Here is a 15,237-nt window from a genome sequence, read left to right on the forward strand (position 1 = left end):
CTTTCAAGGCATCTTTCACTAACTCCCCTTTTGACGGATCATCTCTCTTTGGTCCACAAGTGAAGGATACTCTGACAAGGTGCGAGGTAGAAGGTAAGACTCTTTCTGCCGTCGGAGTCCGTTTTTCTACCCCTTCTAGGCCTTACCCCAAAGGTCAGAAGGGGGGGAAGATGTGGTTCCGCAAACAACCACAGGCAGTCTTGCCGGACGCACAGAGTCGTTTTCCCCCTAGAGGCAGAGGGGGGAACAATAATAATAGATGCCATCCTAGAGGCAGAGGGGGCCCGCAGAATCAAGGTAGTCGAGAAACTTTCTCTGACAAACCCTTTCAGCACCCCTGAGGGGTTGCCCGACTGTCCACCTTCGGAGGCAGTCGGGGGAAGATTATCTCTGTACGCAAAAGCCTGTCTTTCCCTTATTCAAGACAAGTGGGTACAGTCTATCATATCCGAAGGCTACAGAATCCCTTTTGTTCGCATCCCAAAACAGTCCGGAAAATCCCTTCCAGACGTTCCACCCAGTCAAAGGGAACAAGCAGCACTAGAAATTTCAAAGCTGCTAGCAAAAAGAGCCATTCAACCAGTTCCAGCAGACCAACAAGGATCCGGAATTTACTCCAAATTCTTTTTGGTTCCAAAAAAAACAGGGGACTGGAGACCCATTTTGGATCTCAGCAACTTGAACAAGTTTGTCAAGAAAACGAAATTTCGGATGGTCACGCTGCAGTCCATCCTGCCCTTTCTGGGCCAGGACAACTGGATGTGCTCCATAGATCTCCAGGATGCGTACTATCACATCAAAGTGAACAGACGATCCAGGAGATTTCTCCGCTTCAGGCTAGGGGCCAGTCATTTTCAGTTCAGGGCCCTGCCCTTTGGTCTCACTACAGCCCCCTGAGTGTTCACCAAATGCATGGCAGTGGTCGCCACTCATTTGAGGGGCCAAGGATTCCAGGTGTTTCCGTATTTAGACGACTGGCTCCTGACTGCCACCACCAGGCATCTACTTCTCTTAGCCAGAGACTACACCTTACGAACCTGTCAGGCTCTAGGCATCTCGGTAAATTACGAAAAGTCTGTCTTGTCACCTTGTCAATCTATTACTTTTATAGGCGCAAGATTAGACACAGTCAGTCTGTCAGCCAGACTCACTCACAGAGCAAAGAGTAGCAGACATTCACAAGCAGGTTTCCCTTCTCTTACGACAGAACAAGATCAAGGTCAGACTGGTTTTGAAAGTCCTAGGGATTATGGCGGCGGCTATTCCTCTCCTCCCCTTAGCCCGCTTTTACATGAGGATTCTACAGTGGATGCTTTTCACTCAGTGGTCCTTTCAACTTCAACCAATGTCCCACACTATCAGCATAACTCAGTCATGCAGGAATCATCTTCTATGGTGGGTTACATCCCCCCCAACTTCTTCTGGGAAGACCCTTCACCCCCCCCCCGCCCCCGGCTGCAACTCTGACAACGGACGCATCCTTGATAGGGTGGGGGGGGCATTACCAGGGCAGGACAGTCCAAGGCACGTGGCAGCCGATCGAGTGCCACTTGCACATAAATGTTCTAGAGATGAGAGCAGTGCTTCTAGCATTGTAAGCCCTTAAAGACTCTCTTCCCAAGGGAACTATAGCAATTCAGATGGACAATATGTCCGTAGTGTGGTACATCAACAAACAAGGCAGAACCAAATCTTACCCCTTATGTCAAAAAGCACTCGGACTGTGGCAATGGGCGATCTCTTCTCAGCCCTTCCTGATAGCAATGCACATTCCCGGCAAGTCCAATGTGATAGCAGACAGATTGAGCAGAGCAATCCTCATGCCTCACGAGTGGTCTCTGAAGAAATCAGTATTGGAAGAAGTTTTTCGAACTTGGGGCCATCCTTGCTTCGATCTTTTTTCCACTCCCCAAAACAGCAAGTGTACCGAGTTCTTCACCCTCTTTCCCCTACCAGGTCATCCCATCAGAGATGCTCTAGCTCACGATTGGCCTCCGGGGCTCCTGTATGCCTTTCCCCCCTTCCCACTGATACCTCAGCTGATTCGGAAAGCCATTGCTCTGAAGGCCTTAATTATCCTCATTGCCCCTTATTGGCCTCGACATGTTTGGTTTCCCTTTCTTCATCGTTACCTTTTGGCGCAACCATGGCATCTGGACCCAGTTCCAGATCTCTTGATCCATCAATCGGGTCAACTGCACCAATCCCTTTCTTCTCTGAACCTCACAGCGTGGTTCCTGCAATTCCAAACTTAGCCAGGCTTCCCTTAATATCTCACTCAGAGATATTTTGATAGCTTCTCATAAGTCTTCTACCCGGAAGATTTATAGCAGCAAATGGAAACGTTTCTCTTTATGGGCAGTGTCCAAGAAAATAGACCCTTTTACTGCTCCTATTCAGTCCATTCTTGATTTCCTAGCTGAACTTTTCCAAGCAGGTTCTTCTCCTTCTACTATCAGAGTTCAATTGGCGGCTATATCTAATTTTCATGTGGGAGTGTCAGAGTCAACTGTCATGTCCCACAAACTCTGTAAAGCCTTTTTGAAAGGAGTTTTTCTTCTTAAGCCCCCTGTCAAGGATCCACCTCCTCCATGGGATCTGAACTTGGTTCTAGCATCTTTGATTCTACCCCCCTTTGAACCTGCAGCTTCATGTTCTATGAAGTTGCTGTCTTGGAAAACGCTTTTTCTAATAGCCATCACTTCAGCTAGAAGGGTTTCGGAACTTCATGCTCTATGCTGTCGTCCTACGTATCTAATTTTTCACAAAGATAGAGTTTCCTTGCGTACCAATCCATCATTTTTGCCTAAAGTGGCCTCTCAAACAAACCTGAATCAAACTATTGATCTTCCAGTTTTTTTCCCCAATTATGGCAACAGGTCAGAACAAAAATTGCACTCTTTAGATGTTCATCGCCAACTAAGGTATTATTTAGACAGGACTAAACAGTTCAGAAAAACAGACCAACTGTTTGTTTCCTATGCGGAAGGCAAGATGGGTCTTCCAGTCTCTAAAGTGTCACTTTCGAGATGGCTTGCTTCTACGCTTACTTATATTTATGAGATCAGACACCAACAATTGTCCTCTAAGCCTAGAGCTCACTCTGCAAGGGCATTAGCCACATCCATAGCCTTTCAGGATAGGCTTCCTATTGATTCTATTTGTTCAGCAGCAACTTGGGCTTCACCTCATACCTTCATTTCTCATTACAAGTTGGACATAGCCTCCAGAGACCGTGCCAACTTTGGTTCCACTGTTCTCAAGAGTCTGTTCCGATAGGCCACCTGGGACAAGGTGCTAGGGACGCGGTCCCATCCAGCAAGAATGAAGGCGAGATAGACAACTTAATATTAAGAAGTTATGTACCTACCATAACGTTCCATGTTAGTTGTCTTCTTCTCGCCTTCTTTCTTGCGTCTTACCCTCCTTCCCCCTAGCCTGGACAGACCTAGAGGAGATGATTTTGTGACCTCTATAATCTTTTCTCCCACTGTTTTACCACCTCTATATTTTTCCTCTGTTAGGTTTAAGTCACCTCACATTCAGCCCTATAGAGGTGGATTACCCTTCTCCATGTTATGGAGCCCCTTTTTCTTGCTTGGCCTAGCCTTCAAACGAGATCTGAGGAGTTACCGCCTAGCATTGTGGGATATGGGGGAGCCTCGAGCCGGTGGAATTAGCTCTCGAGCTTTAGTATTGGCCGAGTCGGAGCCGAGGATCGGCTCCGAACCCATCCAGCAAGAAAGAAGGCGAGAAGAAGACAACTAACATGGAACGTTATGGTAGGTACATAACTTCTTATTTTGTACTCACCATAAAATTCGATCTTTGTTGCCCATTTTCATTCTTCCTCAACTTCCCTCCCACCAACCCCCCTACCTTTGAACTAATGACTTCTGGAAGAACGAGATCTTGTAAGGGAACCCACGGTTCCTTATGTTGAGCTCCAGATACAAATTTCTGTTAATATGTTGCTAATAGTTCTCTTTATGCTATAAACCACCAAACAGGATCTAAGGTGTGTTAGGAGATGGAGCATTATAGGTAAGGGAAGAGCTTGAGAGTTTGTTAGTGACCACGAGCTGGAAATAACAGCCAAGTCGAATCCAAATCCAGTTGTTGAGGAAGAATGAAAATGGACAACACAGATGGAACATTATGGTGAGTATGTAACTTCTTTTTTCAATTCATATTGTCAAGAATAGTTTCTATTTAACTGTTTTTATCAAAATCTTGTAATAATGTTCTTTCATTGTTCATGTCTGTTTAAATAAATAAGTAATATGCCTTTAAGGCTGCCGTGTTTATGATGTCATTTGTTTAATTTTTATTGTTTGTTCACTAAGCTGTAGCTTAACCAATACCTGTAACATGTATGTATGTATGTATGTATGTAACATGTGTGTGTGTGTGTGTGTGTGTGTGTGTGTGTGTGTGTGTCTGTTACACTCATTTGTAGTTTATACAATAAAGCCCAGAAGGAATTAGTCTCTTGATTTAGTACCCCACATGCAGAAGAATTCCTGTGTATCTGATGTTTGAAATTTTATGTTACTTAATAGAGTGCACCTAACTCTCTCTTGGTTTATTACTTCTAATACTAACATTTAAAATTATGTAAATATGTACACAGTGTTTAAAGGAGTAGTTATCTCAGAAACTTCCAACATGAACGTAAATGACTTGCAATCTGTATAGTTTCCTTTAAATGTCAATGTTGTGTGACATCTAAAAAATATGTGTACACATTTTATTGGAATTTTTTGTGCAAGACTGTTGAAAGTGGACACAATACAGCTGTACCTTCATGGCAAATTAGTTTGTTAGCTTTCATTTTTTAACTTAAGAAATTGAGCAGTAGGTCTTTAAGGAGAGTGGATATTGCAGAACAGGGAAGAGTTAAGTAAAGTAAGTAAAGGCAAAAACAGGATCGTGAGGGATAGGGGAAAGAAAAAGGATGTGGAAAAGACAGTAATAAATGGATAGAGCACTTACTAAGGTTAGTACTAGTGATGGAAGTAACAAGGTTAGTAGAAAGAGGGAAAGGGACTATAGGATAAAAAATGGAAGTATAAGAAAAAAGCAGCAGCACACTAGGCTGATGTAAAAGTAGTGGTAAGATCACTAATACAGCGAATTAGATTATTGGAACACACAGACAGAGAAAGGGGTTAAGAAGATAAAAAATATGTTGTATTGTAGTTAGGTTATGCCAGCAGTTACAGTTACAGGTCTTCATGAAGTGTGATACAGCCCTCAATCCAAAAAGTATTTTATAGGTGATTTCTAGAATTGTCAGAGAAAGCTTATGCCCATCATTTGCATTTATTTCCCTTTTCTGATGGGGTTGTTTGACTGAGCAGAGGCAGAGAGAGACTAAAGCTACATAACTCGTTCAAAATAATAAAGACAGATGCCAGCTGAATATAAATAACCATTTGATGCATGCAAAATAATGAGTATTTTACTTGATCGAAAAAATAGTGTGTAATATACACATACCAAAAACACAGAGGAGCATACTCAATGAACATTCAGTTGTTAGAGATATTTAGAATCTGCCGTAATAAAAACATAATTGCCATATTATGCATGCTATAAATAAACAAAAGATATCCACTTTAAAATAGTGATCTTTCTTTCTTATAAGGAAAGAGCATTGTAGATAAGAGGGGTATATGTGTAGGGGAGACCTTAAATAGGCATGAAGAGTATGAGGAAAAGAGATTTGAAATAATAGTTAAATGGGCAATTTGGGGAAGGAGCTGAGTTTGAGGAGTCCTTTGGAGTAATGGGGTGTGGTAGATGAGGTGAGAGGACAGGGATAAAAGGGCATAGATAAAGGTAATATGGAAGCATTAAAGAAAATAGTGAAGAAACGTGAAAAATAATATAGCTAAGAGGTGGAGCAATTAGAGTATAGAGTGAAAGGCAAAAAATGTAAGGTTGTCAGGGGAAGTAGGGGAGAAGTAATATTATATGACAGTAGATGAAGGCTGTGTAGCTCCAGGTGAGAGCAGAAACTAAGGTTCATAACAATGTGAGAAATTATTGTAGTTTAAGGAACATTGTTTAAGGCATACTAAAAGGCAGGGGAATTAAACGATAACCTTTTAAAAGTTAAATTTTCAGTTAGTCTGCAAGAATGATTTCACTGCTTTTTCAAAAGGGACAATTGTTAGGATCCTTACAATTATTCAGTGTCATTACAGATCATTCTAGGCTTGGTAGGAAACAGAGTATATAGGGGATCTGCATAGGACATTGTGTTTACATCCTGTATTCTTTTTGTGAGGACCCTCTGTGAACATTCCATTTGTTGCATATGCCTGGACAGGTGCATACCAAAGGGGGAGTTACACCTATGATGGCTGTGATGAGTACAGTTGCACAATGGCTTCCTTTGACCTAGTGCCATACCCTTAATTATAAACTGAGTGACATAGAATGATTTTCTTACAAACTTAGACACATGTTGGTCAAAAGTCAGGTTACGATCAACATGAGTCCCCAAATCCCTACCTACTATTTCTGCTTTTAGGACTGTTTTATCAATGAGGTAGCTTCCCTGAGTGGCCACCTTCCCTAAAGGTGCTATTATGCATTTATTGGCATTGAGTTTTAACCCATGGCTCTGGCACCAGTAATTTGTTTGTGTTAGACCTTCATGTAAGATGAGTATTTTTGGGGGGGGGGGTGTATCTGTGATTATTCCTAACTTGCAAAGATCTGCAAACTTGGAAAGCCATAGGTCCTTGACATTGTCCTTGCCTTTCGAAAAATAGATGCCAAAGAGAAACAGTACCAGCATAGAGCCCTGGGGGACACTACTGGTGGATCTGCCTGTTTGTGGAGGTGGTCTGTCCAGTCCTGACTTCCTGAGTCTTCTCTGTGAGCCAGCTGGCTATCCAGGAGTTTATTCCTGATTCCATGAGTTTGTTTACAATGCTCAAGTGGGGTATGTATCAAATGCCTTAGCTGGGTTAAGATAAGCAGTATGCACTGTTTTACCTGCATCCATTGCTTCTTTCTCAAAGACGTCCACCAGGTTCAGTAGGCATGACCTGCTCTTGACAAAACCAAACTGGGTTGGGTCCATTGTCTGAAAGTTTCCTATATCATTGTTAATCATTTCCATGATAATTCCTTCCATGGTTTTGCATAAGAGATTAGTCATGCTAATGGGCCTGTAGTTTTGGTATCCTTTGATAATTTGCCCTTATGCAGAGAGATAACAGTTGCAGTTTTCCATTCGTGGGGCACAAAGCCTGTGTGGAGGCTATGATTCAATACTGGCATCAGTGACCCTGACAGATCATATTTCAGACTATTTAGGAGGCATCCTGGCATATTATCAAGATCCATTAAAGCTGTATTCTTTGCCTCAGAGAGTGCATTTAAGACCTGCTCCATAGTAATAGTTGGAGGGATTATGTTGGATGAAATTTCCAGCGGGATGAAGTTGGATCTGAATTTTTCAGCCAGAAGATTGGCTATACCTTCTGGTTCTGTGAACGTGGCTCCATTTTCCAACAGTTCGGCACATTGTTGTGTGCTGAGGTTTCAGACATAGCTAAAGAAGGCCTTATAGTTGTCCTAGTCCTGGGCCACCATCGCTAGATTATAATTTGCTTTTTGGGACTTAACTAGTCCTCTTAGTTGCCTATTCAGTTTGATGAGTGTTTTTTGGACTTAACTAATCCTCCTAGCTGTCTGTTCATCTTGAGTGTTTTAATCTTTTTTTGGTATTATACTTCCTTATTTTAGCTATGATGTTTTTCTTTTGTTGTACAACTTGTTTTATTTTGAATTCCACCAAGTGGTTTGTTTTTTGAGTTAGTTTTGGGCTTACTTTTGATAGGCTCAGCAGCATCTATGTAATCACTGACATGGTTGTGCAGAGCTTCTTTGAGTAATTCTGCTTAGGTTGCTGTGTTATCTGGGTTTGGAGGGGCTTGACATGTTGACAGGTTATCTATCAGTTAATAAAAGGTAGTTTGCCTTGGGGTAGTTTCTAACTGTTACGGGTTTTGCTGGGGTTATATAACTGATTATTTCAGAAGAGCCTTTGTTGTCTGACCTTACCAGAGAAGACATGACATTGGGGGGGGGGGGGGGTCACCATTCTCCTATATTTGTGCATATCCAGTCCAATATGTTTGTGCCTCTAGCAGGCATGTAAGTGCATAGCATATGCACTAACTGGTCCAGGTTGTTTGTATTTACAACATCTAGGTCTCTTTAAGGCCTAGCCATGCTTTTGAAGGTGAGAATCAAAACCTGTTCCTTGTGTCTATGAAGTAAACACCTCAACCATTCTGCCAACCCCAATTCTTTTAATTCTGCTTGATTTAACAGGACAGGTGGAGTTGGTAGTGGGCACCTTCTCTCTTTTAGTGGCATGGAAGATTCCTGAATACTTTACATCTTTCCCTCTGATTTCATGCCTTCTGACAAAATTCAAAGAGGAAAGACCAAAACTCATTTTTATTTCCCAAGATCCGCTGTGGCGACCCCTAACCAGGAAAAGCCAAAAGAAGAAGAAGAAAAGTTATGGTTTCAGGATCTCAGTTTCTCGGTAGTGCAGGAGTCCATCCTATTAAAATGCAGAGGCAACTAACCTTGGCTTGGATGCTAGCTGGATCCATCTCTGGGCTTTGCTGATTCTTTAGCTTCTGTGATCTCACGTGATATTCCTTCTGATGTCTCAGAAGTGATTTAAGTTGCCCTCAGCTTTTCAGATTTACTATACTAAGCAGAGGGCATGCTTTACTGAAGCAGAGAAATATTCTTCTCTGCCATAGAAAGGGAGTTGACGGGAGATTCAGACTTGTCTTTTATGTGACTTGAGTTTCATTCCACAATCAAGGTACATGTTACCACCATCTCATTATATCATAGCCTGGACAGCAGAGCTGTGGCCCACTAAAAGGTTGTCAAGCAGTTATTTCAGGAGTTTCTATATCTTAGGTTACGTTTTAAGATCCATTCTCCTTTTTGGAACCTGAACTTCATAAAGGACAAACATCTCAATTCTCCCTTTGAAACTATAATGACAGTCTTTCTGATTTGTCACTTGAAAGACACCATTCTTGATGACCTTTAATTTCTTCTATAGGATCTTGAAGTTACACACCCTTATTTGTAGGGTACCCTCTTTGCTCCTTTCCCAAGGACCATGTATCCTTTTGCGCTAACCCTTAATTATAAGTGCATGCCATTGTACATTATTCACAACTTCCTGTCCTTTCCTACTTGATAATATAAGGAAGACGAAGATGGGAATTTGCAGCCTAACCGTGAAGGACCAGTTGTCGCTTTTGTTAAGACTTCTTACTCTTCATCTAAAAAGTATTTTTTGAGTCCATAATGTTTCACCATCTTCAGACCCAGTTACAGTAATCTGTGTGCTGTTGCACTCAGATACTGCAGTACCATTTACCTTTGGCTTTTAGATGGGGATCTGACACAGCATTAAAAGATGGAAAGTTTAGTTGATAAACATATTTATGCCTTAAATAAAAAAATGAACTTGATGTGCATTGTCAAATCAGCTTTTATCTGAGGAGGGTACATGAGTTCAAGAAGAATGATCAGTATTTTAGCTCATTTACTACTGGTAATAAGGGGCTGCTTGTGGTTAAGAAAACTGTTTCCAGACAAATTGCTTTCTGACTCATTTTTGTAACTGAGTGGCTAACTGCCTTTTGACCTCTATGCTGAAGGTTACACCATCAAAGGTGTGGCTGGTTCCGGTGCCTTTTTCTGGCAGTTAGCACAGAGGATTTAGGCTCTGAGCTGCTAATAAACTGTTTTTTGAAGTGCAGGATGTAAAAGTTAATTTCTTCCACCTCTCTTTGCTTACTGTGTGACTCAGAGCAAGTTGCTTAAGCAAACATTGCTCCCAGACTTACACCTGAAAAGGGACATTTTTGACCAGTGGGCTCACCTAGTTAATAAATTAATTAAAAAAGTTCCCATTGTAAATATATGTGCCATAGTTTTTTGGCTGTTACTTCGTATGTTGACTGAGCATGACTATTTGAAGCATGTTTTCAGGAGATGGGCCACCTTTGGCAACTCAGTACTTTAGAAACTGACCTCCTGAGTATTTGCTTTTCTAGTCCGTCTTACTTCTGCCTTTTAGGAGGGTGGGTTTCCTAGCTATTATCCACTACAGATGGGCCCTCAAAGTAGGGTGAAATGAGTATTCACCATATGTTTAGATATTTGAGAGGGCCCTTTTCACTGGGTATATATTACTCTCCTGCCATCGCCACTTAACTAGAATGCCCATCCACCTGTATTGTGGATGGTTATCTTGATAAATCCCAGACGTTTATAACTGTACCTTTGTTAATCAGGAAGGTTTACTGAATTAATTTAAGTGCAAGTCAGATGTGAAATGTGTGGAGCTGGGCACATCCTTACAGATGTGCTCTGTATCATGTGTTGGCAGTAAATTCACATACTCCCAAGCATGGAAATATAGAGAATGTGAAATTTTTCCTGACAAATTTCTTTGAACAGACAATCTAAATCCTTACCCATTGCACAGATGGCCATTTCAAAGATCCACTTTATGTGATGAGTACCACTTATCTTGAAGAAGATCTCATATATTGATGGAAGACAGCCACTTTAAAAGTTAGCTGCCAAATATGATTGCATAAAAAATGTTCTGAATTTATTTGCTGGCACTTTTATGTATGCATGCAACTGTTGTGGTTCCTTACCATTATAAACAATATGCCTGTCATCATTAGGTTTGTCAGATTTATTCTTATTCCCTCTATATTTTAGATGTTTCCTCCTCCAGTTTTCTTTGGAAGGCTGTTCTGTGCATTCTTTGTGTGCATTCTTCATTTTTAAAACTTTCCTTTGAGTCAACCACTTGGTGGTATAAAATTCTGTTATGTCTTTATGCAGTTTTGTTTCTGAAAGATGTTACCGGATGCACTCTTTCCATTCCCTTCAGATATGCAAAGCTTTCTTCATGAAAACAGCGTTCCTCCTTTATTGAAATGCACATGTAGTAAGTTTAGAGTTGTTTAAAATGATTTCTAGTTTAATAATCTTGAGATTTTATTATCTGTATACATTTTACATGATTAAAGAAGACTAATGGTACTTACATTCTTCTTGATTTTTGTAGGTATTTGTTATTATGTAATAAGTCTCCTTCATACATTACATTTGATTGATAGTAGAATGAGACTTGATCTATTCTAGTGTGCCCTGTAAATAAATTTAGCATTTTACTTGTCCTCTGTGGAGTCTGCATGTCTTCCCCGTGGTCGAGTGGATGTTCGAAAGACATGCGTTGAATGGGCTTGCCTTCGTTGAAGGTTGGGTGTCGGGCTGGCAACTTGACACCATAAAAAACAACTGTCAGTCATTAGAGGACCGGAGTTCCGCTGTGGCAACCCCTAACCGGGAAAAGCCGAAAGACAAACAACAAACAAACTTGTCCTCTATTCTATAACACCATTCTCTTCCTTTCCCATGAATTCTTGAATGCTTTCTTGGATTTTTCTACTTTATCCCCAGTATCATGTATCCACAGTCCTCTCTACGAAGAAATATTTTCACACATCCATGGAATAGCGGGTCTCTACAAACCTGTACCTCTTCATCCTTCCAATTCAAGATGACCGTTTTACTTCTCCCTAATATGACCTCATCCACCCATTCCTCCTTCATCATTCTGGTCTTTAGTATGATGAGTGTCAGCTCCTCTAATCTCTGGTCATACCATTTCTGTTCCAGCCCACACACCCTTCTTTGGTACCTTTTCTCTTGAGACTTTCCCACAGCCTGATAGGTCATTTGCTTTTTATCCTCTGATACAGTGTATTGGCAATGTGTGACCAGAAGAGACTCCACAACAGTCTGTTCAATGCTGCCACAGGCCCCTCAGTTTGCAGTTAATGGTCCGATCAGTTTGTGATAAATATACATAGCGACTTCTTTTTTATTGTCATCGGTTCCACTCCTCTCAGTTGCTACTTAGGTCCAGGTTTATTGTGCCACACGTTCAGTCCTTCATTTCTGAGGGGAACAAATTTAGTTAGTCATTTTCGAAACGTCTCTTTTGATTGTTTCCCCATCATGCACTGCTACAGCTCTCAATGACAAATGCAGAGAGTTGGATCCTTTAGATATGCCAGAAATCAACACTCATTAAGAGACCTGATGCTAAATTCTCTTATTTCTGAACATGTGCACACTTGTCAGTCCACTGTGTTCTACTCTCCAAATGTATTACAGTCCATTCCTCATTCTTGAGTCTAACCTCAACCCTCAGGGCTTTCCTTGCAAACACCTGTGTGAGACTGAGTCGTGTGAGTTGCTGAAGTTCAGACAAAACAAATCTGGCATTACTGCACTATGAAGTTCTCCTGCAATGCTGTCATAAGAGTTGATCAGATTTAGCTTAATTGCATACTTACAATCTGACACATGGCAGTCCCTATATGCTTTTAGTACAGATCAATATAACTTTTTTGTTTTTTTGTAAAGCGTAATTGAAAACTGACAATATGTTGCATTGAAGTGTTATATGTGCTTTATTAGTACAGAAAATAAGGTTATTATATAGTTCCCTTAGAATACATTTTAAAAAAAAGTATGATAGACATTTTTCATTTACTTTTCTCTCTATACTTAGTCCAGCAAAGTATACTAAAAACTTGTATGTACGTAAAGTTTGTATATAAAAATATTTTAAAAAGTCTGTTATTACATACAAGCTTATCGGGACTGTAACTTAAAGTGGAAGGCCTGCATTCCTGGATATGAAGATCTGTTTTTTCTTGAAATGCCAGCAACAAACTAAGAGCATATTTATTTCTCCCGAGTGCTGGAAGACTTTATCATTTCCTGTAGCTGTATAAATTCTCAGGTCTTCAGCATGAGAAAATCCTATTAAGGAGGCTGTTAGTGTAGAGCAGCCTCATTTTCCCATCTGTCGTTTAAACTTTAAAAGGCTGTGCATCAGAAGTTGAGACTTGATCTGAAACTGATGGGTCACTAATGGTGTTATGTTCTATATCTAATACAACTATCATCTCTTGTGCAGTAAAGTTACAGTGGAAAAAGATGATGGTAGTTAACTTTGTCAGTGTTCAAACATACTGAATTGGGAATCACAATAGCTGTATGTCTCAGTCATTTTGGGGAATCAGTACTGAAATACATTAAATGTCTTTTTTAATAGCTGACAGTAGCTTTTTTAGCATTTTTTCTTTACCACTAATATCAGAGTCCTTCGGAACAGGTTTTGCATAGTTGTTATTCTTTCCACATTTCAGTTGTGAGCACGTACACATGCATGCTCGTGATTTTAACTTGCATACCAGAATGAAGTGAAATGTATAATGCTGACATAGGAAGGTGAATTATCCAGTGCACAATGTGGTGTAATTGTCAAAATTATCAAAAATGTTAATTATTTATTAGTTACAGCTGTCTGTTCTTTTTCAGGGAATTTAATGTTTCCAAAGAGTTTCAACTTTGCACTGTGTGAAGTGTGCAGAATTAAAGGTCACACATTCATTTTTGAAATAGTGTTTTTTTTTCTGCATCTAGTTTCCTAGATTGCATATTACCTGTTTTCTTTTACAACAGTGAACCAATATTAATATAGTAAAAAATGGCAGTGGTGTAGAGCAAGTAAAGTTATCAAGGCCATCCATTTCTGTGATTTTGGGTTAACATGCTGCAGTGACAGTTGTGCCATCATTTGAGCTTCTGAGGCTTCATGACAACTCCGGAGTAGGATGGTATGCAAGAAAATGCAGTGGGTGAAATTCTTCTGGTATCAATGTAATTGTTTTCCAGGTGAAGTGATACAATGCTTAAATCTTCTTCATCCTCATCATCTTCAGGACAAATTGCATGTGGTGAAATGCTTCTGTAAAATACAAAGGAGAAATTTCGTCACTCACTCATTTACCACATGCATTAACCTCAGTAATTAATTAAAGGTATTGTTTTTATTGCCATTGTGTTCACCCTCAAATATAACTCTGTTGGAAAAACGTTAGCGTAATTTATTTTGCAAAACTTCTATATTAGTAAACTTCAAGCTTTTCTGTGCTATGTACCTATGATCTGGGCTGAGTGTACATCATAAAGGTCAATGATAAAGAGCAGCTGCTATTTACGGCAGTAGGGAAAAGCCTGACCATTCCCTTGGGTACTCACTGCTGATAAAATCCTTGCATGCATTTACTGATGATGTGCACAGAAGACTGACCAACCCTATGCAACATTGTTGACTCAATTATTTAAAAACAGACGAAAGCAAGGCTGCACTAAAGCAGCAGTATTACTAACCCCAGAGCTCAGATGAGCATGTGAGTGAACCTTAATTAGACCTCATATTCTGGCTTCTGTTTAAACTATTTTACTGATCATGCCATTCAAACCAGTTTTGAGAATTGTTACGATGATAAGTTGCTGTCATTTAGTGAGGGTGTGCCTGCCTAACATGAATCCCTAGTTTTGGTCCCTTATCACAGGTATAGTGCTCTAGCTTAAGATTTAGACCACCGCATGCCCTTCGTTATTTTTTTTTTTAGTTCTGTTATATTAAAACAGTTAAAAGAGGGTGTCTGCATTACTGATTTATCTTTGCTATTGGAAAGCAGGTTTAATTAATATCAGTGAAACATAACATCTTAATATCTCAAAAACGCCCACACCTTTAGTATAAACTCTCCTTCTCAGTTAACTTCAGCCCATCAGCTGATATCTTCAGAAAGGAACTGGATGACTACATGACCACACAAAGTTCCAAAACGGGATCCAGGCATCAAGCTTTTGATGATTAGCAGGCTTTGAGCTTGTTCACCAAACCTGTGACTCATGTTCCTATTTCTCTTTGACTTCAAACACAGAAAAACTAAAATTAAGATTTAGCCTTTGACTTAAATGAGGCAAGATTCTTAGCTATGTTTTTGGTTGACTATGACAATGTGCTTTTGTCATATTGATTTCTCATGTGGCTCTTTTTGCACTCAGTATGCATAAGCAAATTACATATAAAAACGGTTTAACTATCGGCATTGCAATTTACTAGCTTGAATAACTCAATTTTAGTGTTATCTGTCTGGGTGATAAAAAAAAATTATAATAGAAATGTAGTTTAATTCTCTGTTGGTAACACCTCAGCAACAGCATGCAATGTTTAATCAGCACCTTTATCATATATTTTTCCATGTTTGTGACCTA

General features: G+C 40.1%; 1 protein-coding gene and 1 long non-coding RNA gene across 3 annotated transcripts in view; one reads left to right on the forward strand and one right to left on the reverse strand.

The window, feature by feature from the left end:
* LOC122806742 overlaps positions 1 to 15,237 on the forward strand; it is a 1,208,783-nt gene that overhangs the window by 73,224 nt on the left and 1,120,322 nt on the right. The gene's annotated exons all lie outside the window — the stretch shown is intronic.
* The window catches only part of ECM2 (extracellular matrix protein 2), a 374,664-nt gene continuing 371,974 nt past the window's right edge, over positions 12,548 to 15,237 (reverse strand). Inside the window, exon 10 of the mRNA XM_044077415.1 lies at positions 12,548 to 13,915. Coding sequence (XP_043933350.1) covers positions 13,741 to 13,915 — 175 coding nt within the window. The 3' untranslated portion in view covers positions 12,548 to 13,740. The remainder of the gene's footprint in view (positions 13,916 to 15,237) is intronic.

Source organism: Protopterus annectens, chromosome 7.part0 (assembly GCF_019279795.1).
Source record: "Protopterus annectens isolate FY-2018-M chromosome 7.part0, PAN1.0, whole genome shotgun sequence".
Taxonomy (NCBI): domain Eukaryota; kingdom Metazoa; phylum Chordata; order Ceratodontiformes; family Protopteridae; genus Protopterus; species Protopterus annectens.